The sequence below is a fragment of the Saccopteryx bilineata genome, chromosome 5 (genome assembly GCF_036850765.1).
Source record: "Saccopteryx bilineata isolate mSacBil1 chromosome 5, mSacBil1_pri_phased_curated, whole genome shotgun sequence".
Taxonomy (NCBI): Eukaryota; Metazoa; Chordata; class Mammalia; order Chiroptera; family Emballonuridae; genus Saccopteryx; species Saccopteryx bilineata.
In genome coordinates, this window is record NC_089494.1 from 174,780,433 (window position 1) to 174,807,256 (window position 26,824).

Sequence of the window (26,824 nt, forward strand, 5' to 3'; positions counted from 1 at the left end):
ATGGTAGTTCTATTTCAATTTTTTGAGGAATCTGCAAACTGTTTTCCACAGTGGCTGCACCAATTTACATTCCCACCAGCAGTGCAGGAGGGTTCCCTTTTCTCCACAGCCTTGACAACACTGCTTATTTGTTGTCTTTTTTTTTTTTTTTGTATTTTTCCAAAGCTGGAAATGGGGAGGCAGTCAGACAGACTCCCGCATGCGCCCGGCCAGGATCCACCTGGCATGCCCACTAGGGGGCGATGCTCTGCCCATCTTGGGGTGTCGCTCTGCCGTAATCAGAGCCATTCTAGCACCTGAGGCAGAGGCCACAGAGCCATCTTCAGTGCCCGGGCCAACTTTGCTCCAGTGGAGCCTTGGCTGTGGGAGGGGAAGAGAGAGACAGAGAGGAAGGAGAGGGGGAGGGGTGGAGAAGCAGATGGACACTTCTCCTGTGTGCCCTGGCCGGGAATCGAACCCAGGATTCCTGTACGCCAGGCCAACACTTACCACTGAGCCAACCGGCCAGGGCCTGTCTTTTTAATAACTGCCAGATGGACAGGAGTGAGGTGCTACCTCATTGTGGTTTTGACTTGCATTTCCTGATTAGTGATGGTTGAGCATCTTTTTTGTTTTTTTTGTATTTTTCTGAAGCTGGAAATGGGGAGAGACAGTCAGACTCCCGCATGCACCCGACCAGGATCCACCTGGCATGCCCACCAGGGGGCGACGCTCTGCCCACCAGGGGGTGATGCTCTGCCCCTCCGGGGCATCGCTCTGTTACGACCAGAGCCACTCTAGTGCCTGGGGCAGAGGCCAAGGAGCCATCCCCAGCGCCCAGGCCATCTTTGCTCCAATGGAGCCTTGGCTGCGGGAGGGGAAGAGAGAGACAGAGAGGAAGGAGAGGGGGAGGGGTGGAGAAGCAGATGGGTGCTTCTCCTGTGTGCCCTGGCCAGGAATCGAACCCAGGACTTCTGCACATCAGGCCGACGCTCTACCACTGAGCTATCTGGCCAGGGCCTGGTTGAGCATCTTTTCATATGCCTGTTGACCATCTGTATTTTTTCTTTAGAGAAATGTCTATTCAGGCCCTATGCCCATTTTTGGGTTGTGTTGTTTATTTCTTTATATATTTTTTGATATTAGGTTGTATGAATTCTTTATATATTTTGGATATTAACTCCTTATTCAATATATCTGTTGCAAATATCTTCTCCTATTTCAGTAAGTTGCCTTTTGTTTTTCTGATGGTTTCCTTCACTGTGCAAAAACTTTTTAGTTTGATGTAGTCCCATTTGTTTATTTTTTCTTTTGTTTCCCTTGCCTGAAAAGACAGGTCCTAATAATAATAATAATAATAATAATAATACTGCTGAGACTAATGTCTAAGAGTTTACTGTGTATGTTTTCTTTATCTACTTTTTAGTGAGAGAGATAGAGAGAGAGAGAGAGAGAGAGAGAAAGGGACATACAGGGACAAACAGGAAGGGAGAGAGATCAGACGTGTCAATTTTTCATTGTGGAACCTTAGCTGTTCATTACTTTCTCATATGTGCCTTGACCAGGGGGCTCCAGCTGAGCCAATTACCCCTTGCTCAAGCCAGTGACCTTGGGCTCAAGCCAGTGACCTTGGGCTCAAGCCATCGACCTTGGGCTCCAAGCCAGCAACCATGGGGTCATGTTTATGATCCCATGCTCAAGTCAGCAACCCCGCACTCAAGCTGGTGACCTTGGGGTTTTGATCCTGGGTCCTTCGCATCCCAGGCTCATTTTTTATCCACTGCACCACGGTTTGGTCAGGCTGTGTATATTTTCGTCTAGGAAATTGATCAGGTCTTATAGTGGTCTTTAATCCATTTTGAGTTAATTTTGTATATTGTGGAAGAAAGTGGTTCGGTTTCATTCTTTTGCATGTAGCTGTCCAGTTTTTCCAACATCATTTATAAAAGACTGTCTTTCTCCATTGTATATTCTTGACTCCTTTGTCATGAATTAACTGACATAAAAGCATGGATTTATATCTGGGCTCTCTGTTCTTTTCCATTGATTTATGTATCTTCTTTTGCTCCAGTATCATACTGTTTTAATTACTATTGCTATGTAGTATAGTTTGAAATCAGAAAGCATATGCCTCTAGCTTTATTCTTCTGTCTCAAGATAGTTTTGGCTATTTAGGGTCTTTTGTGGTTTCAGCTAAATTTTAGGGTTGTTTGTTCTAGTTCTGTAAAAAATGACATTGGTATTTTGATAAGAATTACATTGACTCTGTAGGCTGCTTTGTAGTACGAACATATTAACAGTATTAAGTCTTCTACTTCATAAGTACAAGGTATATCTTTCTATTTACTTGTGTTATCCTTAATTTCTTTCATCAGTGTCATATTTTTCAGAGTACAGATCTTTCACCTCTTCAGTTAAATTTATTCCTAAGAATTTTAATCTTTTTGATGTTACTGTAAATGGGGCTATTTTCTTAATTTATTTTTCTGATAGTTTCTTATTAGTGTGTAGAAATGCAACAGATTTCTGTTTATTAATTTTGTATACCGCAATTGCACTGAATTCATTTTTCAGTTCTAAAAGTATTGGTAGTGTTTAGGGTTTTCTATATAGTATTGTACTATCTGCATATAGTGACAATTTTACTTCTTTCTTTCCAATTTGGATGCCTTTTATTTCTTTAGTCTTGTCTGACTGCAGTGTGTAGGACTTTCAATACTATGTTGAATAAAAATGGCAAGACTGGGCATTCTTGTTTTGTTCTTGATCTTAGAGGAAAAGCTCTTAGCTTTTCATCAGTGAAGTATGATGTTTGCTGATTGTCATAAAGGTGTGTATGATGTTGGGTTATTTCCCTCTATATGCACTTTGAGATTTTTTTGGGGGGGAAGATACAAACATTCAATCTATAGTACATATTTAGTTCAGGGTCATACAGCTGGATATATTGAAACTGAAAAGGAAAAACCCTCTTGGATGAATCTTACTTTTTCTTTTTAATTGAGAGAGTCAGAGAGGGATAGATAGGGACGGACAGACAGACAGGAACGGAGAGAGATGAGAAGCATCAATCATTAGTTTTTCGTTGCAACCTTAGTTTTCATTGATTGCTTTCTCATATATGCCTTGACTGTGGGGCTACAGCAGACCGAGTAACCCCTTGCTCAAGCCAGCAAACTTGGGTTCAAGCTGGTGAACTTTGTTCAAACCAGATAGGCCTGCGCTCAAGCTGGTGACCTCGGGGTCTCGAACCTGTGTCCTCTGCATCCCAGTCCAACACTCTATCCACTGCGCCACCGCCTAATCAGGCATGAACTTTACTTTTGAAAAGACTTTTATATATTTTTAAGGATATTAACAGTAATTATAATTAAAATAAGACTAAGTCAATCAAAAGGTATTTCTATAATAATCAAATACTTGTTTTGAAAGAAATATGTATCATATTTAAATATATATTATATTATATATTTATATCTTATATGTTCAGAATTCTTTTAGGGTACCTAAGAACCCTATTAACCCTTTTGGAAGCTAAGTAAGTTTTCTATCTATAAATATTGAACACACATTATTTCTTATCTTGTTATTTATGTTATGAATATAAAAATGTTAAATTTGGGAGATTTTGAGAATACAAAAAATAATAGAGAAAAACATTATACAGTATATAGAGTATGTATGTATTTTTAAAAAAATACATAGTAACATAATTTCTTTTTTTTATTTTGCAGTTTTTGCATGGTTGTTAGCATACTGCACAGAGTAAGAAGAGAAGAGGCTCAACTTACTGAGTACTCTTAAGTGCCAAGCAACCTGCTAAGAGCTTCACACACATGGTATCAACTACCTCTGAGCCATGTATTTTATATCCACTTCACAGATGGAAAAACTGAGGACTAGTGAGTTACTCAAGGCCATACAGATAGTAAGTGGCCAAACTGAGACAAACACAAAATTTCCCAATGTTAAAATCTATACTCTTAACCATTAAGTTTATACAATTTTCTTTACCACTGTAACTAATCTTTTATGTCATTAGCAAACCATTGCAAATATCATGTAAATGAAAACTGTCAAAACTCCTGTATGATTAGGCCCATTTTACTGATGACTTGTAGTCAATGAGTAACAATATTTCAAAAATATTTGCAAATTTTAAAAGCAAAAACGAAATATCATTGTTGTTCAAGTTAAAATGTACTTGGTTACTAGAGACATTGAATGTTTTCATATGCTTATTTGGCAAGTAAGTACAATGTAAATTGGAAAATACAAAGGGACTCTTTAGAGCAAGCAGTTATTACTTCATTGATTCTGGTTATTCCAGGGAAGTACAGTAGGTGGGGGTGTTGGAAGACCTTGTAAAAACATCAGAAAATATTTAATTTAAATTTATTCTCTTTCATTATTTCAAATAACACTTGTTTAATGAAATTAGCAAATCTATTCATTTTGTCTGCTATGGATTGTTGTACTAATTGAGATACAACTAATAATTGGTATTTTATTTCTTATATATAAATTATTTGTTCAAGTAACTAAAGATAGTTGAATCTAAGACTTTCAAATCCTCTCCTTAAAATCTTGTTTATGGCATTAATTTTCATATCTAAAAAATAGTAAAGGAAAAAAGCATTAACTAAGTGCCAACTAAACCCTTATTTGAAGTGTCACAAAAGCAGAGACTGATGCAGTTCTACGGCATTGCCAATAACGGGTCATTCTGGTTTCTGTCCCAGCTACACCACTTTCACTGAGGCTCAGTCTGATTCCTCTAGTGACAACACCTCAGTTATCCTCCTAGGCAAATCATTTTCATGACAGTAAATCCAATTTTGGTTTAATTCTCCTCCACGTAATTTTAACACATTTTCTATACATTTCGAGAAAGGTAATTATGAAAGTAAATTTAAAAATAGCATTATGGATATATTATTATAAAATATAAAAAAAATTACTTCCAAAAAAGACATAAACCTTTTTAGTTGGTGTTAGTAAATTATGACCTTGAAAGTGACAAGAATATGTCACAATAATTTAGCACCCTATAAGCCACAGAAGGATAAAGAGACGTATGGCTGATAAGCTGGGAATTTTTTGATTTGAGAGGTGAATAAACGAGCAGCAATGGTTTGCTACCTTAACATTCTGCCTGGTATTCTGGTAACGTGGGCACTGTCCCAATGACTCATTTCGCAGGAGAAGCTTTGATCTTTACCTCAATGTTTATGTACAATTTAGCTGCATATAAATATATATTTAATTTAAATTCACTGGGTCAGAGGTCTACATTTTCCCAGTTTTCCTAAGGTTACTTCTCTTATCATGGGCTTGGCTTTAGAGAACCAAACTAGATCAGTCTACAAAAGAAACAAATTGCATACTTTGGGGCTATAAAAAATAACAATAGGACCCACCAATTTTCAGTAGTTGATATCTAAGAAATGACTTTCATTGGAAAAATAATTAGAAGTACTTCAAAAGGGGTGAGCTTCTGAAATCGGACGAGAGTTCCTCCTAGACAAGCCTCTGTGTATGTTACATGAACACACACAGTGGGAAATGCACGTTAGCACAACCTTTCTAGGAAGTGATTTAGCAGAAGTATCAAAAGTCTTACACATCTTGATGCAAAAAATATTCATCATAATAATAATTACATTATAACAACATGAAGAAAAAGAAACATAATTAATTAGTAGGGAAAAGATTTGTGACGATGTTCAATTAAAGCAGGATCTTTCTAGAATAATCTCAATGATGTTAACAGATGTGTAAATATGCATTTGTGTGGGTTGTATACATTTTTAGCAGGTATGTATCTCTCAGTAATAAAAGTACTGGTGATTCTTCTTAATATTCTTATGTATTTTTCTCTATTGAGCTTATAGTCCTATAAAAATCAGGAAAAAATTATTTAAAACAAATAAAAGAAAAAGCAGCAACACTATCATCTTAATGAAATTCAAATTCCAGCAGAGCACACAATCTTGGGTTTAAATGAACTGGCAGAATCACATATCTTAGGTCTTTTTAGTAATATCACATAATAATAATTTGGCCTTAAGGTTTTAAAAACATAGTATATTTTCTGTCTTTTGGAAGCCAAAAATTCATGTAGATATCAAATCTTAGCTAAAGTTAATATTACCTAAAAGGTAACTCTAGTATTTATAGATTACTAACAGGCTATGTTTTTCAGTTATCTTGTTTTTTACTATCATTATCTCCTAAAAATGTGGGATAAATTAAGGGAAGCCAACTTCATTAGAACTTATTATTTGTTCAATTAATAGCTACTTTTTACATTTTTTAAAGTTTATTTATTTATTATTTTTTTTCTTTACAGGGACAAAGAGAGAGTCAGAGAGAGGTATAGATAAGAACAGACAGACAGGAATGGAGAGAGATGAGAAGCATCAATCATCCGTTTTTCATTGCGACACCTTAGTTGTTCATTGATTGCTTTCTCATATGTGCCTTGACCGTGGGCCTTCAGCAGACCGAGTAACCCCTTGCTTGAGCCAGTGACCTTGGATCTAGGCTGGCGAGCATTTTTTTTTTAATTTTGCTCAAGCCAGATGAGCCCGCGCTCAAGCTGGCAACCTCGGGGTCTCGAACCTGGGTCCTCAGCATCCCAGTCCAACGCTTTATCCACTGCGCCACCACCTGGTCAGGCTAATAGCTACTTTTAAGCACTTTCATTGGAAAAACTTTCATTTGCTATGTGTCAAACATTTTTTTCAGCACTGGGAAATCTGCAGTGAAGAAAATAGAGTTTTTGTCTGGTTGAGGAACAAATGTTATCTGCATAATGTAGTGATCAAGTGTTGTGAAGAAAATAATATTCATTAGCATGCTATCCTATGAAGATAATAGACAATAAAACATAATTTTCTCTGTTTAGCAAAGAATATAAAAGTTTCTCCTTTATTTACTCTAAGACATACACTTTTTATTTATTTAACTAAGGAAACTGAAATTGCTTTATTACTTACCCCAATATTAAACATTCCTGTAAAATACTCCATATTTGCTTGAATAAACCAAATGTTGCATAGACCTAGCACGTCACTTCTCTTCTTAGCACGAATTAATGACAATTCCTTGTTTTCTATTAATATAACCTAGATTTCAACCAGAAAACAAAGTATATTCAGTAATATAATTCAGACATTAGGGCAAAGTATTATTACTGTATTTCATAGCTGCAATAACATAGAATTATTCTATTGATCCTTATCCTGTGCCATAAAATACGGAACAAAAATGAACCAGGTACTTGAACTCTTGAAGCTTACAATTTTAGTAAAAAAAAGTGAAACATGCAATTATAATACAGTGATAAGTGCTTAAGAAAAGACATATAATGTGTTATCAGAGCACCTAGACTTGATGACTAAGGTAAGTTTTAGTCAATTAATACAGAAAAGTAACATATTGACAGAGGCCTGAACAATGAACAGCAAGTAGCTGGGGCAATGAAGGAGTGTTTCAGGCAGAGAAACGTGCATGAAAGCCCAAGGTGAGAAAAACACTGTGTTTCAAGTACTGGCAGAGTGAGGCATGGTGCCGATGGTGACGTGGGGACGGGGGACAACATGTGGAGGGTGGAAGTCAGGCTGGGAGGCAGCAGGAGCCAGGTCATGGGTGATGAAAGAAGCTTCAGTTGCTGCAATGTACAGTAAGGGTTGGTGGGGTGGCACAGAAGGCAGAGCAACCAGTTAGGAATCTCCTACAGTAACCCAGGCCAAGGGAGACGGGAGAGGATCGTGGGTTTGGATGGAGAAGAGTGGGCAGAACTAAGTCACTTCCCTCACTATCACTCAAGTCCTACCCTAATTTTGTACTCAGACTTGTCTTTATGGAAAACTCCTGGGTCCCTCTGTCTAAAAAACCTGCTAGAATATACTTGGTGTCAAAGGCTTTCCAAGACTTCCCTTTTCCAGTTTGAATGTTTGTTTCCAGGACAACTGTTAAAAATGGGAAAAAAAGACACCAAGTATCTGACAGTTTCTCCAGGATTCTCCTCCATCAGTTCTCTTCCTCTTATTCCAACCATAAAATTGTTGCTTTCTTATATAATAAAACAGACTGTTTATCCCAGGGGTCCTTGTTCATTTTACTCCTTATTTTCTAAGAAAGTAAAAGAATAATACTATCTCTCCAACTGTTATATGCCATTCACACTAGTCTATAATTTCTTCCACATTTTTTTCTTCTGGGAATGGAGTAATCACTGTAAGTATTTTGCACCCTCTAGAGAGCTCACAAGCAAGACTGTGCCCAGTCAATTGTGTTTTTTGAAGAATGACATCAAATTCTAGACTTTGATATTAAAAGATGGTCATTGCGAGACAATGATTTACCATGGCAAAAAACTAGAAACAGCACAAACTTCTAATACATGGTGGCACTGATTGCATAAACTATGGTACATTTCCTTGAAAAATTTCTCCACAGTCCCACTTATATCTATATGAATTATAGTGATATTTTAATGAAAATATTTACAACTATTTGCAACAGGAAAAAATCATTTATGACTCAAAATTGAGAGAAAACAGTTAACTAAAATTGTAGTTGCATTTCTAGAATGTGCAACAGTAAGCATCCTCCAGGACAATGACTTATGTAGAATATGGGGAGAAAATTATTTGATGAATCAGTGTGTAGACTGGGGTTATTTTTTTTCTCTAAAAATTTTTGTTACTGTTATTACAATTTTGATACAATGAATAAAAATCAAGTTACCAAAAGAATATGCTCAACAAATTTCAGAAGCTAGTATTTCCAGTATAAACTGATATTGACAATTAAACCAGTTTTAGCATTATTTTATTTAGCAATGAAACATTTATTTTAAAAATTATTTTACAATATAACTTTTATAAAAGTTGAAAACTATTGTGATCCTACTTTATATTTTTTTCCATAAAATTCTGAATCTTAGAAGTTTAGTTACAAGAAAGAAAGAAACTGTGCCACATTATCTGACCTTGGTGAATTATTATAAACTCAAAGGGCAGGGATAGGCCAGACTCAGCTAACGAACTCAGGTAGTTTTCCGATGTTTTCTTTTATCTGTTACTCAGACCTTACCTGGCATAGTGGCAGCACATGTGCAAGCACAATTCCGACATGACCCTGAAAGAGGCAGAAAAAGAAATAAGGTAAAGTGGGTCCCTAAGGCTTCTGCTCATTCTGAGATAACAATTTTGCCAGATCAAAGCGCATCCTTGACTGTAATATAAAGTCACAGTCTTGGAAAGGCCAAAGAGAATACGTGAAAAAATATCATACACCACCGCTGCAGAAATCCACAATTCTGTCACCAGGTTTGGCCTGATTTGTCACCACATACACAAGGTTGTTTAGCTGTTGCTGCTTCCTCAAGGCTCGTTCGCTGGACATTTTACCTGCAAAAGACAAAAGATGAAGAAAATGAAACTTGCCCTGGCTGGGTTTTTCAGTTGGTTAGTGTTGTCTGGATATGCCAAGGTTGCAGGATCAATCCCTGAGGTCAGGGCACATACAAGAATCTACCAATGAATGTAGTAAGTGGAACAACAAACTAATGTTTCTTTCTCTCTCCCTTCCCTTCCTTCTAAAATCAATACTAAAACCAAAATGAAATATGTATTGTGTGGGACTAGAAAGGCACTCAGAGAACAGACTAGGAGCATACAGAAAGAGGGGTCCATAGATAAATGAATTAACCCACTATGAGAAGCCTAGAGAACTAAAACCCAGAGGTGAACTCCATTTTTGCTTATTTAACTTGTAGTCTTATCAGATTTTTCTTTCAACAGCCACTAGCAGAAGAAAATCTATGAAAAAAATGTCTTCTAAAGAGAGAAAACAGTAAGTGAAACATCAATTGCAGAGTCATAGACAAAGTAATTGTTCAATAAATGTTTATTGGCTGAATAAAATTTCCTTAGAGAAAGGCAATCTATAATAAATAAAAACATTTTTTATTTAGCTGGCACATCCTTAAACCCAATTTTCTGGTTAGAACACTTGGAACATAGGTGTCACATTAGCTGAAATATGCCAATGGTTATATTCAGGGAGAAATTAGATTTTCTCGTTTCTGCTTTGAAGCCTTTTCCCTCATGAGTCAGACACAGAAATGTAATGCAATTAGAGATGAAAGATATGGCATTTCCAAGTATGAAACGCCTTGGGCCCAGCAGCATGAAAACATCTGAACTTTCAAAAGCCACTAGCCAAGCCCATGAATATATATCTTCAGAAGGATAAATAAAATTGTTTTTACATGTTTCAAATGCATTTTATTATATAAGAGCAAAATTAAAAAAATTGTAAGAGAGCAGATTTAAGTGATATAGATTAAAAACCCAGATAATCTTTTTTGCTTGATCAAATATTATTTACAGACACCAAAGTTCCCCTGCTCCATTTTCACAGAAAAATAGACTTATTTTCCTGTTCCTCTCTTTACTGTTTGTCTTCTTTCTTATGTTACTAAAATAAAAACATTGGGAAACTTTTATTTTAGGAAAAAATAGAAAATGTGGATAAAAAAGATCTATGTTAGAGAAAAAGATCCATAATCTCATAATTCAGAGGTAATATTTTTATATATATGTTCTTCTAGTCATATCCATAAATTAATAATTTTATAGACAGTACATAAAATATTATACCTCTTTCCATGTCTATGCTGCATAGTATTTCTTTCTCTGTATGTACCATACTTATGTAACCCATTTCCTATTGTAATGATGTGTTCATCACCATACAGCTGAATTGTCGTGTGCATTCTTTTTTTTTTTTTTTTTTGTATTTTTCTGAAGCTGGAAACAGTGAGAGACAGTCAGACAGACTCCCGCATGCGCCCGACCGGGATCCACCCGGCACGCCCTCCAGGGGCGATGCTCTGCCCACCAGGGGGCGATGCTCTGCCCCTCCGGGGAGTCGCTCTGCCGTGACCAGAGCCACTCTAGCGCCTGGGGCAGAGGCCAAGGAGCCATCCCCAGTGCCCCAGCCATCTTTGCTCCAACGGAGCCTTGGCTGCGGGAGGGGAAGAGAGAGACAGAGAGGAAGGAGGGAGGGGGTGGAGAAGCAAATGGGCGCTTCTCCTATGTGCCCTGGCCAGGAATCGAACCCGGGTCCCCCGCACGCCAGGTCGACGCTCTACCGCTGAGCCAACCGGCCAGAGCCTCGTGTGCATTCTTAATTATTTAGCATGGCTGAATGTGAATTTCAAACATGAAGAGTTTTTAAATAGCCTGATGACTCCATTTGTGAAAACAATTTCATGTAGCCCTAAAAAGAATTATTTTTGTTTTTCTCTAATAATACAATTGTAAAAAAAATTTAAACACAAGTCAGTGAAAGCCTCTGTCATCCTACCCTTCATGGATAACCAGTCATAAGAGATTTTATGACAATTTTCAACCATATAGCAAAGTTGAAAGAATCTGACAATGCACACTTCTATAAACTCCACCTAGATGCTGCCATTAAAATTCACTGTACTTGGTTTACCACACTTGTATTCATCTCTCTATCTGTTCACTCATAAATCCAACTTACTATTTTTTTTTTTATGGCAATACAGTCTTGATTTGGAAGCAGAAGAATAAGAACAAGGAAGGGGAGGAAGAAGAGGGGGTCAGATTGCAAAAATGAAAAAGTACTTTTGAGCCCCTTGGGAGGGCTAGAGTCACAAATGTTGCAATTAAATGGAGCCAACACATGTCAAGAAATGAGCAAAGGCATTTTGGTCTTCATTCTGTTTGTAAATTTCTTAGCAATTCTTTGCCACAGGATTTTCATAATAGAAAGTCAAAGGGAATTATATTTTGTTAAGAACAAAGAGATAAAAAAGAAAATTTATTTAATGGAATATCGAATAGCAAGTTCTTTAACATATTTCTATTATTCATTTAGAATTACCCAATTTTCTTAGGTCTGTTTCAAGAGCCATTGTTAATGAAGATCTGTTTTTCTTGCTAAGCCTACATCACTGCAGATAAAGAATCTGTGCTAAAATAAAGGTTGAAGGCCAAGAGTATTTTTCAGGGTTGTGTTTAGATAGCTACTATTAAGCTGTGCATACAATTCAAAGAGTAAGTTAAAAATGATGCCCAGATGCATCATGGAGAAACTGCCCCAGACAAAGCATTCCTCCTCCCCATTCCAGTTTTATATTTATACATGTTTTGATGCTCTTAAAAACATAAATAGGATCTCAAATACATTGAACAAGGTAAGAAAGTGGTATTTTAAGATATGGCAGTAGTTAAAAAATCAAATCCTACTCTTTTTAAAACATTTTTTCTTCTTTTTCAGGTGAGAGGAAGGGAGAGAGAGACAGACAGACTCTTACATGTGCCCTGACCGGGATCAACCCAGCAACTGCCATCTGGAGTCGATGCTCTGCACATCTGGGACCATACTTGCAACTGAGCTACTTTTAGCACCTGAGGTATAGGCTCTATGGAGCCATCCTCAATGCTCGGGGCTGATACGCTCAAACCAATCGAGTCATGGCTGCATAATGAGAAGAGAGAGAGAGAAGAGGGAGGGGAGAGGTGGAGAAGCAAATGGTCGCTTCTCCTGTGTGCCCTGACTAGGAATCAAACCCAGGACATCCATATGCTTATCGATGCTGTATCAAACCACCAGGGCCTCAAATCTTACTTTTAATTTATATCCAATATTCTTGGACTTAGCTAAGACACAATTCACAGGCATAAATTGTAATCTATTTTTAGCTTGACTAAAAATAATGATTCTTTTGTTGTCACCATAAAAAAGGAAAAATCTTTAAAAATCAGATGTTTTAATATAACTGACTTCATTTGTTCTGTGATGTAATTCTCCCACATTGAAGTCTTTTCCTTGTCTGATTCAAATTAAGAGGAATCTGAGGATCTGGACAACCTCACATTGCCCAGAAAGAAAGTACAAAGGCAAAGCAGCTGAGTTTTAAGCTAAGGAAGAGCCATATTAGAAAACTACCATTTTAGTCTGATCTGTATTGGCACAGTACATAAAGCATCAACCTGGAATGCTGAGATCGCTGATTTGAATCCCTGGGCTTGCCCAGTCAAGGCACATACAATAAGCAACTACTACTACGATTTGATGCTTCTGGTTCCCCCTGCCCTTTTTTCTCTCTCACTTCTCTCTAAAAATCAATAAATAAAATCTTAAAAAAGAAAGAAAGGGAGAGAGAGAGAGAGAGAGAAAGAAAGAAAAAGAAAGAAAGAAAGAAAGAAAGAAAGAAAGAAAGAAAGAAAGAAAGAAAAAAACTATCATTTTCGATCAGTCCAAAGGACCAAATAAGGCAAAACAAAAATGCCATGGATGGAAATTGTGCATATGTGCAGCCAGGACACCTGCTCAGTTTAATAAATTATCAAGATTGGCTCTTAACTTTCTGTTTCTTAGTCTGAAACGCCAAAGCACCATGAATGTTATGACTTACTGCAAAAAGAAAAAGTGTTGGGTGCTTATATACACATTAGCCTTCATATAAATCCTTTATGTTCCAGGCTCTCCAAATAATGGACAGAGAAAGACAAACACCATATTATCTCACTCACATGTGGAATCTAAAAGAACAGATTGGTGGTTACCGGAGATGGGAGAGGAGATGGAGGCGAAACAGGTGAAGGGAGTCAAAGGTATAACATTCCAGTTATAAACAGTACCTTACGGGAATGTAATAACATTGTATTGCATATATGAAAGTTGCTAAGAAAGCAGATTTAAAAAGTTATCAAAACAAGAAAAAATAATTCTGTAACTATGTATGGTGACAGATGTTAACCAGACTTATGGTGATCACTTTAAAATATGTAGAAATATCCAATCGTTTTATGGTACAACTGAAAGAAATATAATGTATGCCAATTATAACCCAGTAAAAAAATAAGAAGATATAAAATAAGACCTAGGTATATTTAATTATAATATACCAAAACTATAACCATCAGTTAAAGTTGCTTCTTTCTCCCTGAAATAGATCCAGATGATTTTTCCTGGAACTATATAAACTTGGGTCCAATTAAAAGGAAGTGTATTAGAGGACTGATAGACACATACCAGGTGGTTCAATGAAAGTTTAATGAATGAATTTTCTCTGCAACCATGACTTAAACTGCATTTCAAGGCAATATGCTAAGTTTTGTAGGTACTAAGTATGAAACAAGTTAGTGCTATGCCCGTATTTATTGAAATAGTAAAAAATAAAAAAAGTCACCTATGAAATAGTGTTTTAGGTGACGATGGAAAAATTCTGATAACTTTTGTGAGGAAATAAAAAGGCAGCCATTTTAAAAGTTATATCAAAAACTGGAAAGGCTGGAACAAAATTCATAAAGAAATTCGTGAGAAGATGCATGAAATTAGGCAGCAACATAAAGTTCACACTGTAGGTTAGGGCAACTTTGTTTTGCTCTTTGGAGATGAGTTGTTGGAAAATACTAAACTTTTACAATAGCTCTTTCCATTTACCTTTTGTAAAGCTAGTTGTAGGCCAGTGTCACCAATCCACTAATCAGCCATGCTGATGTCACAGAGACAACATTCTTGCAACAGTGGATACTAATCATTTAATACTTTCCCCCGGTCCCCTGCCCCCACCCGCAGCCCATTCACACTCCACATGCTGTCTAGGAAATCAACAGTGTGACAGTGTGATGGTGTTTTCACCCTGATATTTTTGTTATATATACTATTTGAGCATTCAATAATTTTTAACTGAATATTAAACATGGTTAAAAGAGGCTAATTTAATCCTATGTGAATTGAGGAATATTGACTTCACAAATATCCTTCTGAATCATTCAACCAACAAATCAGCCAATGAACTTGATCTACTTAGAACTGTTCTAGACAATATTAGGGACACAAAGAAGTATAACCCTTGTTTTCTGTACTTAATAAAGCTATACCTTATTTAATTAGTAAAAAACATTATATTTGAGCTTAGAAAATGTATCTTAACCACACTGTACAATATATTTATAATAAAATTTTAACAACCATAACTACAAAAATACATACATTTTCATAAAAGCTTCCAAAATGATACTTCCTGTTTATATGATACTTTGAAATTTACTAAGCACTTGCACATCTGATACATCATTTAACCTCAGAGATCTGTCAGGTTGCCAGAGTAGATGAAATTTTCCTTATTATACAAATGAAGACACTGAACAGCAAAGTGGTCGCTCAAGTCTAGCATGTGCTCAGACACACACAGCTGGTAAGAGGAGAAGCGGGGGTTCTAACCGAGAGTTTCTAACTTCGGATTCAGTCTCTCCAATATGATCTGCTGTTCCTTAAACAGATGAGTGATTAATGACAATTTCAGAATTTCAGTGCTGTTGTCTTTTTTATTTGTAAGAGTTCAAGAAAACGAGATGCTTTCTGGCAGGGATGTGAGGGATTTTTCTAGTAATTACATCTTGGGGGAAGAAAATAATCCTTCAGAATGAGTCACAAAATACATTTTGTTTCAGTTATTCCTCTAAATGAAATTTCCAAGGGCAGGCCTACACATAAAAAGGAGGATCAATTTAAATTTTGAACTTCAACATTTTAGAATATATCACTAAGGCATTATCTGAAGGTCTTATCGGTTACTCTGTTTAATCGTATGACCTTCGAGTGACACCCTTTCAAGAAAAAGACCATTTCCCCACCTTGGGACTATAAGCAATCTTTTTGATTTTATTGAAAAGTGACATGGAGAGGTCGAGCAATCAGTTTGTTACAAAATCAGATTATCCGGGAAGAAGGAAATGAAAATAGATTGGGAAGATCTTTCGTGTCACAGAACTGCAGATGCTGACTAGAAGGAACACATACCTTCACCTCCTCATAGCTAATTTTAGAGCATCTTTTAAAAAGCCAGTAAGTAAAAAATATTTAAGCAAAATGGGGGACAAATGTTGAGGAAAGTATAGTCACCTTATATGCCAAATCAAAACTTACGCTTTGTTTATAGAAGAGTTTAGATACAGTGAATAGTGGGAATTAAAAAACCTTCCTATTCTTCCTGTTTTTTCTCTAAAAGAATTAAATATTCTGACTTCAGAATACCAGATCCCAGAGTTTATTGAATTCATAGATTTTCATTTCATTCAAATACTATTTGCGCCACATAAAGTAAACATTTCTTTGCTCTGGAATTCAGTTTCTTAAAAAGTTCACAATATCTTTCGAGTTGCCCACAAGACCAAATTGAAATGCTTGAGAACAAAAATGTTAACTCTAGAAAATAGTTTAGGTATTTATTTATCCCTATTTTTCAGAGGCTTGATTTAACAACAATAAGGTATTTTAGTAGTTTCATTAATTTTTTTGAGATCATTCAAGTAATCCTCAATTTCACTTCAAATTTGGAGTGTTTTATAGTATCTATGATATCAAGTAGCTCAAAATGGTGAGTGCTAGCTTTTCCAGAGTCAAGTGATTTTTAAAAAAATAGCTTCCTTTTTGCATAAGTATTCTAATTCCTACTATGCTCTGACCTACAGGTTTTCTTTGATTTTTTTTTTTGTATTTTCATTAAATAAATGAGCCTGACTAGGCGGTGGTGCAGTGGATAGAGCATCTGACTGGTACGCAGAGGACCAGGTTCGAAATCCCAAGGTCACCAGCTTGAGCGCCGACTCATCTGGTTTGAGCAAGGCTCACCAGCTTGAGCCCAAGGTCGCTGGCTTGACCAAGGGGTCACTCACACTGCTGTAGCCCCCTGGTCAAGGCAATATGAGAAAGCAATCAATGAACAACTAAGGTGTGGGAATGAAGAGTTGATGCTTCTCATCTCTCTCCTTTCCTGTCTGTTTGTTCCTATCTGTCCCTCTCTCTGTCTCCCTCTCTCTCTGTAACACACATACACACAAATTAAATAAATAAAAATGGTGAATATCTATGGTGACATAACCCCAAATTCTTTGATAATATTCATAGTGTTAATATACTGAATACTCATCAAGAGTATGTCTATTTCCTTGAATCTGAGCTCTAGGGCTACTTGACCAGTGTAATACAGAGTGACACTGCCTGTTCCTGGCAGCTTCCAGTTCCCGTCCTTTGGGACACTGGCTCTTAGAACACAGCACCATGCTTTAGGAGGCCAAGCATCCCCAGTGATGCTCTGTGAACAGACAGCTTTCCCACGAGCCTGCCTAAGTTGCAGATTTGTGAATAAAATCAATGATTTTTATTCGAAGGTCCTAAGTTTTGTAGAGGTTATTTATACTGCAACAGATCATCAGAATGACACCCTAACACTGTGTTTGTAAGGATTATCATACTGGAGTAGTATTTATTGGGGTACCTAGCCATATATAAGGTGGTGCTGGATACTTTGACCACAACCAAAATAGAAATGGTTATTATATCTAAGAATTAACACTCCAAGGCAGTGGTATTCATTACAAGTTAAATAGGCACTACCTAAATCTCAAAGATAATCTAAATTCTAGTCCTACTGTTCCTTTCTTTCTTTTCAATGGTCCTAAACCTTATGGGCCTAACTGTAAAGAATATTGGGATCTCAGCAGCAAGGGATGGTGGGGAAAAAAGATGGTGGGAACTCACATAGCTATATGCATGGCTAGGAATGGGGATAGTAATCCAAAAGGGACAGGTATGAAAAGGGACCCAATTGTGACAAGTATTAATATCCACACAGGTCGAGCAACAGCAGTGGCCCAGCCAGTAGGGTAGAAGGAAAGGGAGAAATACAGAGCACTAGGGAAAGGAAGGTTGAACCATCAGGAACATGTAGGTGGCCAGGGCTTATCCTAAATCACAAGAGATGACAGTTCTAAAAGACCCAGAGACTACAATAAAAGTACACCATTTCGGAGGTCTGAGTCTACTGACTTATGAATGAATACTATGCCTGCCAGGGGAAGGCAGGAATTGACATTTTCCCCTAAACTGGAATTTTGAATCTCCTTCCCTTTCTCTGATTATTTCATTATAATCTCTGCAAGGATTTATATTTCTGGGCTTGATCAAGATGCTAGGACACAATGGAGAGATTCCTATATTTCAGTGAAGGGACTTTTAACAACAAAAATTAAATCAAGTGATAAATTATATAAAGAAAATGTAAATAAAATTATATGGTTGAAATTGACAGTAAATATTGTAGATTAGGTAGTCAGAAAAAGTCTCATTGAGTAGGTAACAAAACTAAGATCTGAGTAAGAAGCCAGCCATGAGAAATAAGAGAAAAGAGACTCCATACTAAGGGAACTGCCTATGCCATCTTCAGTTGGAGAGGAGGTAGTGAAGTTTGAGGAAGAAAAGTATAATTATGTCTCTTTATCCTCATCACTAATCTATATAAAGTCACTGTACTCCTAAATAGTTACGATGTACTATTTATTATTTCAATCCTTTGTCCCAAGGTTGGCACTGTTACTGTCCGGTGAATTGCCATGGCCACATGGTTACCCGTAGGGGAGCCAGGGTTTGAATCTTGCCAGTCCTGTGCCAGAGCCTGTGTTCCTATCTGCCAGCCCGGGAACCACAAATTCTTATTAGTAAAATATTTTTGAATGGGACCCAAATATGTATATATAGGACTATCAATTTGTCTGTTAAGTATTAGTAAAATGTGCTATATTTTTAAAGAAAATATATAGAACTTTTAAAAATGTTAGTATGTACTACGCTCCTCCCCTGTGTGACACAGAGGTATGTTCCATCTGTATTCCTGACACCAGAGAAATCTTCATTACTCCTAAATATCATCCTTTTATAGTTTGAAAATATACTTAATTCTGACCTCAACATCAGCATGAAAGGCATGCTAAAGTCAACTTTCCATGGAAATGTCCGGGAGTGGGAGTGGTGGAGCTGCAGTGTATGTGTATGAGTAGCTTTGACTTAGTAAGACAAAACTTGTTCAGGACTTATCTTGGTGGTTATTTTTATATTCAGGGCAAGTACTACTTTTGGTAATAACCAAAGTGTGAAAGTAGTGAACAATAGCTGATTAAAAACTATAGTGTGTCATTTGCACAAATGTATGTACAGACAGCCAACCGATCAAATAATCAAAATAATCACAGCACTCTTGACAGTTACTTGTTAAAGGAATGCTTTCCAGATTCAGATGATTATTAAGAATTTTTAGAAACTCAGGACAGAAAAACCTGAAAGTAAATTTGAAGTAAGTTGGGATGGGTAAATATTTCTTACTAGAATGTGGCCCTAGCTGTTTGGCTCAGTGGATAGAGTCTTGGCCAAGTGTACTGATGTCCCAGGTTCAATTCCTGGTCATGGCACACATGAAAAGTGACCATCTGCTTCTCTCCCCCTCCTTCCCTCTCTTCCTCCTCTCTCTCTTCCCCTCCTGCAGCCAGTGGCTCAATTGGTTCAAGCAGATTGGCCCCAGGTGCTGAGGATACCTCGGTTGGTCCTAGCATCAGCCCAGATGAGGGTTGTTGGGTAGATCCCAGTTAGGGTATATGTGAGATTCTGTCTCCTATCTCCCCTCCTCCTCCTCAAAAGAAAGAAAGAAAGAAAGAAAGAAAGAAAGAAAGAAAGAAAGAAAGAAAGAAAGAAAGGAAGGAAGGAAGGAAGGAAGGAAGGAAGGAAGGAAGGAAGGAAGGAAGGAAGGAAGGAAGGAAGGAAGGAAGGAAGGAAGAAGAAAGAGGGAGGGAGGGAGGGAGGAAGATGTGTCATCCTCTGTCCCCCCTTTTCACCTCTTATGGTTTGAAATACCATATTTACACCAATGCCAACCAAATCTATATAGTTCAGCTAACACTGATCTCTGGAACTCTACCTCAGATGTGGATCAATGAGGTTTTTTCAACTGCACCCTTAACATTTCTGTCTATGCTATCCAAGGGTCTTAATTCAAACACATCCATGAAAGCAAACTCATTTATCTTCCATCATGAAATGTTTACTTTTTGGTATCTTCTCTATTTGTTAATGATAGTATCATCTAGTCATCATCCTCCACCCAAAGCTTCAGTTCACATTCTTATATTCCTCACATTTATTACTGCAACAGTCTTTGAATTAAACACTCGGGCCTATAGTCTCTCCCTTCCATGCCCATTATTGCAAACATGCAAATGTGTTTCTGCTACTTCCCTTCTTAAAAGTTTTCAATGGCTCCCCATTTCTGACAAAATAGATTTTAAAAATTAAGATTTCATTGTCTGGCCTATATCCCTTCCCGCCAACCCTTTACTCCCGTATCCTCACCATCCTCTGGTCAGAATAACCACCAGCTATTGCCAATATGATATCTATCATCTTCCTGATGTTTTAAACATTGCTTTGTCCTAAATACCACTATCCCAGGATTTCCAAATTGTTTGTGAAACACCAGACCCTCAAAATATTAAGAGATATTATGAGGGGAAAAAAGTCTCAGTGTAGAACAGGGGTCGGAAAATTTTTGGCTGAGAGAGCCATGAACACCACATATTTTAAAATGTAATTCCATGAGAGCCATACAACGACCCGTGTATATTAATTACGCATTATCCAATTAAAATTTGGTGTTGTCCCAGAGGATAGCTGTGATTGACTCCAGCCACCCACAACCATGAACATGAGAGGTAGGAAATGAATGGATTGTAATACATGAGAATGTTTTATATTTTTAACGTTATTATTATTTTTATTAAAGATTTGTCTGCGAGCCAGATGCAGCCATCAAAAGAGCCACATCTGGCTTGTGAGCCATAGGTTCCCGACCCCTGGTGTAGAAACACAGTATTCCCCCAAATTGCTTGAGAACTAACTGCTGTTCCTAATTCTCTTCAGAAAATATTTTAAAAACTCACTTTAGGAATCATTGGTTTATCTTATCTTAAAAATGCCTAGTTATCCTTCAAATTCAGTTCCAACAACACAGTGAGTTAACAAAGACACAGATCAGATTCTTTAGACTACAACCATTTCACCTCAGGACAACTGTATTTCCCAGGGATCTCCAGAACGTCCATACATAAAAATCCAGTCACACGCTGGTTAGGCTCAAGTCACTGAGGCAGCAATAAAAAGAAACAAAAGGGACCAAAAATATTTTTCCTTGAAAATGAGTTATAAAAGCTATGTTTAGAAGCTCAAGAACATTAGCTATCATTATATTTCTTCTTGAATATTGCATTAGTCCTCCTTTACCCATAGGGGATATATTCCAAGAATGCCAGCAGAAAGTCAAACCTAGAAGTGCCAAACCCTATATATATCATGTTTTTTCCTATACATACATACCCATGGCAAAGTTTCATTTATAAATTTGGCATAGTAAGAGATTAACAACAATGATATAATATAATGGGACAATAACTATGTTTGAAGAAAAGTGATGTGAATGTGGACTTCCTCTCTCTTTCTTAAAGTATCTTATTTCATGAGTAGAAGATTCATTCTTACCATAAATCTTAGCAACCTTAGCATATAATATTTTTTTTCTTTCCTTATTATGATCAGAACTTTCACCATTTCACTCAAAGGAAGCACTCCACGGCTTCTCTTTGGCATATACAAATTGCCAGCATCCCTGCTCATGCACTTTGGGCCATTATTAAGTAAAATGAGGGTGTCTTGAACATAAGCACTGAACTACCACAGTTGATCTGATGAACGAGCTGGCTACTAAGTGACTCACGACTAACGAGTGGGTAACATATACAGTTTCCCTACAGTGGACAAAGGGATGGTTCAAGTCCCAGGCTGGACAGAGCAGGACCGAATGAGATTTCATCATGTTATCCAGACTGGTGTACAATTTAAATTGCTTATTTCTGGAATTTTCCATGTAATATTTTTGGACTGTGGTTGACCATGGGTAATTGGACCCACAGAAAGTAAAACCACAGATAAGGGGGGAGACTTACCATAAGTTAGAAAAACAAAATTAAACTGACACTATTAATGTAAATTTTTGAAATATTTTGAGAACACACAGTGATAAGTAGTGCTTGCCTCAGTTAATTTCAATGTAGTATTTAAATATAGACTGAAACATTTCATTGCTTAGGAGAACTTGAGGATAATGCTTAAAATTTAGTATTTCTGGGTATCCAATGAAATGTAAACTAATATAAAATATAATCTAAATATCTTCACATGAATAGCCATCCACTCTATCATCTGATGTCCAGATATAAGCATGGTAACATAGGGCATTTCTGAGTAGCATCTGCATATCTGCACACCCTCAAAACAGGCATGAAAATTTCTTCACTCTTTAAAACAGAAATGCACATCTTGGTCATTTCCAAGAACTAAAATCAGATTTGAAGTCTAATATATTTTCTCTCATTACATACATCCCAAATATATGATACATAGAGAAACCAAACATACCAAAAACTCCAGGAGATTGTAGTCGAAATTTTCATTAGTTTATTTTAATCTTATAAATATGTGAATAGTTTTTAATTTTAAATTAACAAAAGACACCAGAACTTTCTCTCATCATAAGCTAATAGAAAACAGGTAGATTTCCTAGAGAATTATGTAGGACATTAAAATAAATACTGTTGCACTGACCGGCTTTAAAAATCATAAATGGATGATTTAGTAAAAGACTTTGTACTTTCATTTACAATAAAAAAAATACTAGTTTAAGATTTGAGAATTTTAGTTGCCTTTTAAGGAATCATGTCTAAATATTGAGAAAAACATTGGGATTAGTGATAAGAGGCAGCAAAACTATAAATAACACATTAATTTATACAATCCACAAAAACATAATTTCTTTGCTAAAGTATATTGTAAAACAATGTTTCAAGAAGAAAGAAGAGCAGTTATCAGACTAAGATTTTTTCTGGTAATGGAAAAAAATAAGTTTTCTTTCATCATTAATAAAAAAGAGGAATTCCAACAACCAGTTACTAAATATTTATTAGGTGCCTACTACGCGCTAAGCACTGCTCTAAGGGCTGGGTAGAGCAGACCCTGCTGCCACGGAGCACACACTCCAGTGGGGGAGACAGCTGATACACACTGGGCAAAGAAAAGTGGGCTACAACAGGCTGAGCAGAAAGAACAGAGAAGTGACACAGAGTGAGGGAGAGGGGGTTGTTTTTGACAAGATAATTTGAAAAGGCTTTTCTGATAAGGTAACATTTGAGATCCGAATGAAGTGATGAATATAGACTATCTTGAAAAGAGTTTTCCAGTCAAAGAGCGTTATAACAAGAGTTAGCAAATGGGAGATGGGCAGTAGAGAAGGTCAGAGCAGCACCCAGAGGTCAGAGCACGCAAGGCTTTAAGTCTACACACAACCTTGGATTTTACTTTGAATTAGATGGATTTTGTAACATTACTGAACTTGTACAGAAGGATTTCTATAAGCAAGTGAGGGTAAAAGCAGAAGTCTGACTAGGACATGGCAGTTGTCAAGCCAAGACAGGTAAGTTGCTCAGACTAAGGATGGGAGTCATGAGAATTGGTTAGGTTTAGTATATATTTTAAAAATAAAGCTGACAGAATTTTCAGGTGAACTGGATATAGAAGGTAAAGAGAGAAGTCAAATATGCATCCAGGATTTTGGGATTGAGCAGCTATAAGAAAGTGTCACATGTTGAAATGTCATATTGGTATGTAGCTAAATCGTGAGGTTTTTCCACGTTTCCAGACATAGACACTAAAGAAGAATCAACAAAGGAGACCAATAAGGAGTCATTCTATTTGTTTCTTGGAGGTCTAAAGGTAGGGTTACAAAAAGAGAATGATTACTTTTGTCAAATGCAGCTGATACACCTAGGAAAATAAGGACTGAGACACATCCATTAGATTCAGTAAATGGAAGCCATTCGTGACCTTGACAACAGCACTTTTGTTGGAGTGAAGGAGAAGAAGCCTGATTATCATGGGTTCAAGAGAGAAGAATAACTAATAAATGTACAAGGTAAAATAGAAATAGAAAATCACCATTTTATAATGACCATAGTAATAACTGGTTTGACTAAGAATCATCAGTGGATGTTAAAACCACTGATGAAGAACTATTGGGGACCAAGACAGTTTCAAAATAACTTACCAGAGATTTTTTATTATTACAAAGGGAAATCAGTATCTCCATAATGAAGAAATCTGGGAGACACCATCCTACCAAGTGATCAAACTTATCACGAATAATGTGGTAGCTGCTAAAGTGTACTCAGAGGGGTACAATATCAGTTCTGTAGTATGCTTGGCCAAAATGTTTAGGAGTCATTTTGTTGTAGGACTTACCAACAGTTTAACTTCTAATAGAGGAAACAGATAAATCCAAATTGAGGGTATTCTGCAAAATACTCAACCTAGATTCTTCTTCTTCTTCTTCTTCTTTTTTTTGTGACAGAGACAGGAACAGATAGGGACAGACAGGCAGGAAGGGAGAGAGATGAGAAGCATCAGCAGAGCGAGTGACCCCTTGCTCAAGCCAGCGACCTTGAGCTTCAAGTCAGTGATGTTGGGCTCAAGCCAGTGACCATGAGGTCACGTCTATGATCCCATGCTCAAGCCAATGACCCTGCACTCAAGCTGGTATGCCCCTGCTCAAGCCGGATGAGCCCTTGCTAAAGCTGGTGACCTCAGGATTTCAAACCTAGGTCCTTCAGTCCCAGTTCAACACTACATCCACTGCACCACTGCCTGGTCAGGCTCAACCTAGGTTCTTAAAAAAGGGGGAGGGGCAATGTCAAAAAATAAAAATATTTAAAAGCCAGATTCTAAAGGAGACTAAAGATATATGATAAATAAAAGTAATGCATCATCTTTGATAGAAACTGGATAATAAAAGAGAGCATTATTGAACAACTGGGAGAAATTTAATATGGTCAGTAAATTTGATAACAGTATTATATTAATGTCAAATTCCCTATAATTATTGGATTGTGGTTTATAGGAGAATGCCCTTGTTCTAAGGACATATGTAAGGAAACATGCTGGAGTGAAATGTCACAATATCTGCAAGGAACTTTCAAATGACTCAGGAAAATAAATATATTAAAGCGATAAAGTAAGTAAAATTAATTAGTAAAACGTAGTGAATCTTTATGAAAGCTACATGGGTATTCATTGTATACCTATACAGCCTAAAAAATAGGTTTGTAAATTTTTAACAGAAGATTGGGCAGAGAGTGGAGAAAGAGAAGATGGAAGCCCAGACTTTTAAGACACACTTTTAAAGTGGAGCAGGTAGGACTAAGTAAGGTGAGAGAAAATTTGTAAAAAATAAAAGCTATTTTAGCATTTTTCTTATCTGATCAGCATGAATCGGGAGAAAAGGAAACACTACTGAGGCACAAGGGGGTGAGCTACGTGCACAGAGAACAGTCTGCGTATGTGCACGTGGAAGCTGGTATGTCGGCACATCTGCTGATGGAAGTTTGTAGAAACTCTTGTTTTTATGTCTCATCTGTGAATTATTGAAGAAAGTATTGAAAGTCTGAAAAGATGATATGAAATAGTTATATATATTTAGTGGACTCAAAATTATTTACATAGGATTAGTAATTCTAAGGACTCACTTCCTTTAAAAATCTATATAATTATAAAGATGGAAGAAACCCTGAACTCTTCATCTAATCCAGCCATTTTATAGGCCAAAAAACAAACAAATAAACAAACAAATAAATAAATAAATAAAAGAAAAAGGAGACTTGGATATCTTATAATTGATAGTTGAGAGTAGGAAAAACAGATAATGTGGAGACAATGAACATGGTTAACCAAACACAACAACAGTGTTAGAATATTTACTGGAGTCCTCCTACTGGCAACATCATGCTAAGTGCCTTGTATACATTATTGCCTATATTGAAAACTACTTTTATAAAATGATATATAAAAGGTATAAATTTCATTTTTTATTTTCCATATGAATAAAAGACATTCCTAAGATTTAGATACTATCCTCACTCATATTTTCAAGAATGGATGAAATTTATATTTGTACTACAGTTATCACAGACTTATTTTAAGAGATTTTTAATGAGACTTCAAACTCTTATCTAAGTCTGTTACTTACTCTATAGCTTCTTAAACTCAGTTTATTTTCAAATATGTTTATTGAACACTTGAGTAACCTGATGCCTATTAAGAACCCTAAAAGTATTCAGGGCATAGTGGTGATCATCAGATATGTAAGGGAAAAAGGGAGGTGAATGAAGAACGAGCAGCAGCAAAACTGAGGAAGTGAAAAGTACGCAAAATCAACCTGTTTTTTTTAAATTTAAATTTACTGTGTTAACATGGATTCAATTTCCTATGTTTTTTCATTGATTTAAAACACAGTGAAACAAACTGAACTCAATGCTGATTGATATGAAAATATTTCTAACAGATGCAATGGGAAAATTTCTAAGAAAACAACGTTTCATACACATATGAACAATAAAGGCCTTTACACACTGAGTGGCAAGGCAGAGGAGGCAGAAGGAAATGGCCTGAGTTAACTGGTATTTTATGAATTCTCTCGGAACAAGAGAGAGTTTACAGAGTGAAACTTTCATTGCTTTACTTTAGTGCACTGCCAGTCTTTTAATCCCTTCCTGACCTATTTTTATTCAGCACTGAAAAGGGTACATTGTTTGATTTGAGTATTAGCTTTTAAGGAGATTAGTTTCCAGGAAAAGTAAAGCATTTTGCATATAAAGAGGGACCTTCATACAAGGCATCAGAGTGTGCTCTGTTCCTAGATCACCTGTTAAAAAGAAGTGGAAAACAAAACAGAATCTAATATTCATTTCCTCCCCAAATTATAGATGAAATTAAAGATCATTTTGTATGAAAAAATATTCTCAATGAAAAATATTTGCCTTTTAGAGTTTTAACCAGAGGGAAGCTAAATCTATTTATTCAT

General features: G+C 36.5%; 1 protein-coding gene and 1 non-coding gene across 3 annotated transcripts in view; both read right to left on the minus strand.

The window, feature by feature from the left end:
* The window catches only part of GSTCD (glutathione S-transferase C-terminal domain containing), a 141,748-nt gene that overhangs the window by 28,146 nt on the left and 86,778 nt on the right, over nt 1-26,824 (minus strand). For both annotated transcript variants that reach the window (XM_066279678.1, XM_066279679.1), the window contains 3 exons: nt 9,286-9,401; nt 9,085-9,129; nt 6,981-7,109 (listed from right to left, as the gene is read on the minus strand). In XM_066279678.1, coding sequence (XP_066135775.1) covers nt 6,981-7,109; nt 9,085-9,129; nt 9,286-9,401 — 290 coding nt within the window. The remainder of the gene's footprint in view (nt 1-6,980; nt 7,110-9,084; nt 9,130-9,285; nt 9,402-26,824) is intronic.
* TRNAI-GAU (transfer RNA isoleucine (anticodon GAU)) lies at nt 924-999 on the minus strand. The gene has a single exon. It is a non-coding gene; the product is annotated as a tRNA-Ile (tRNA).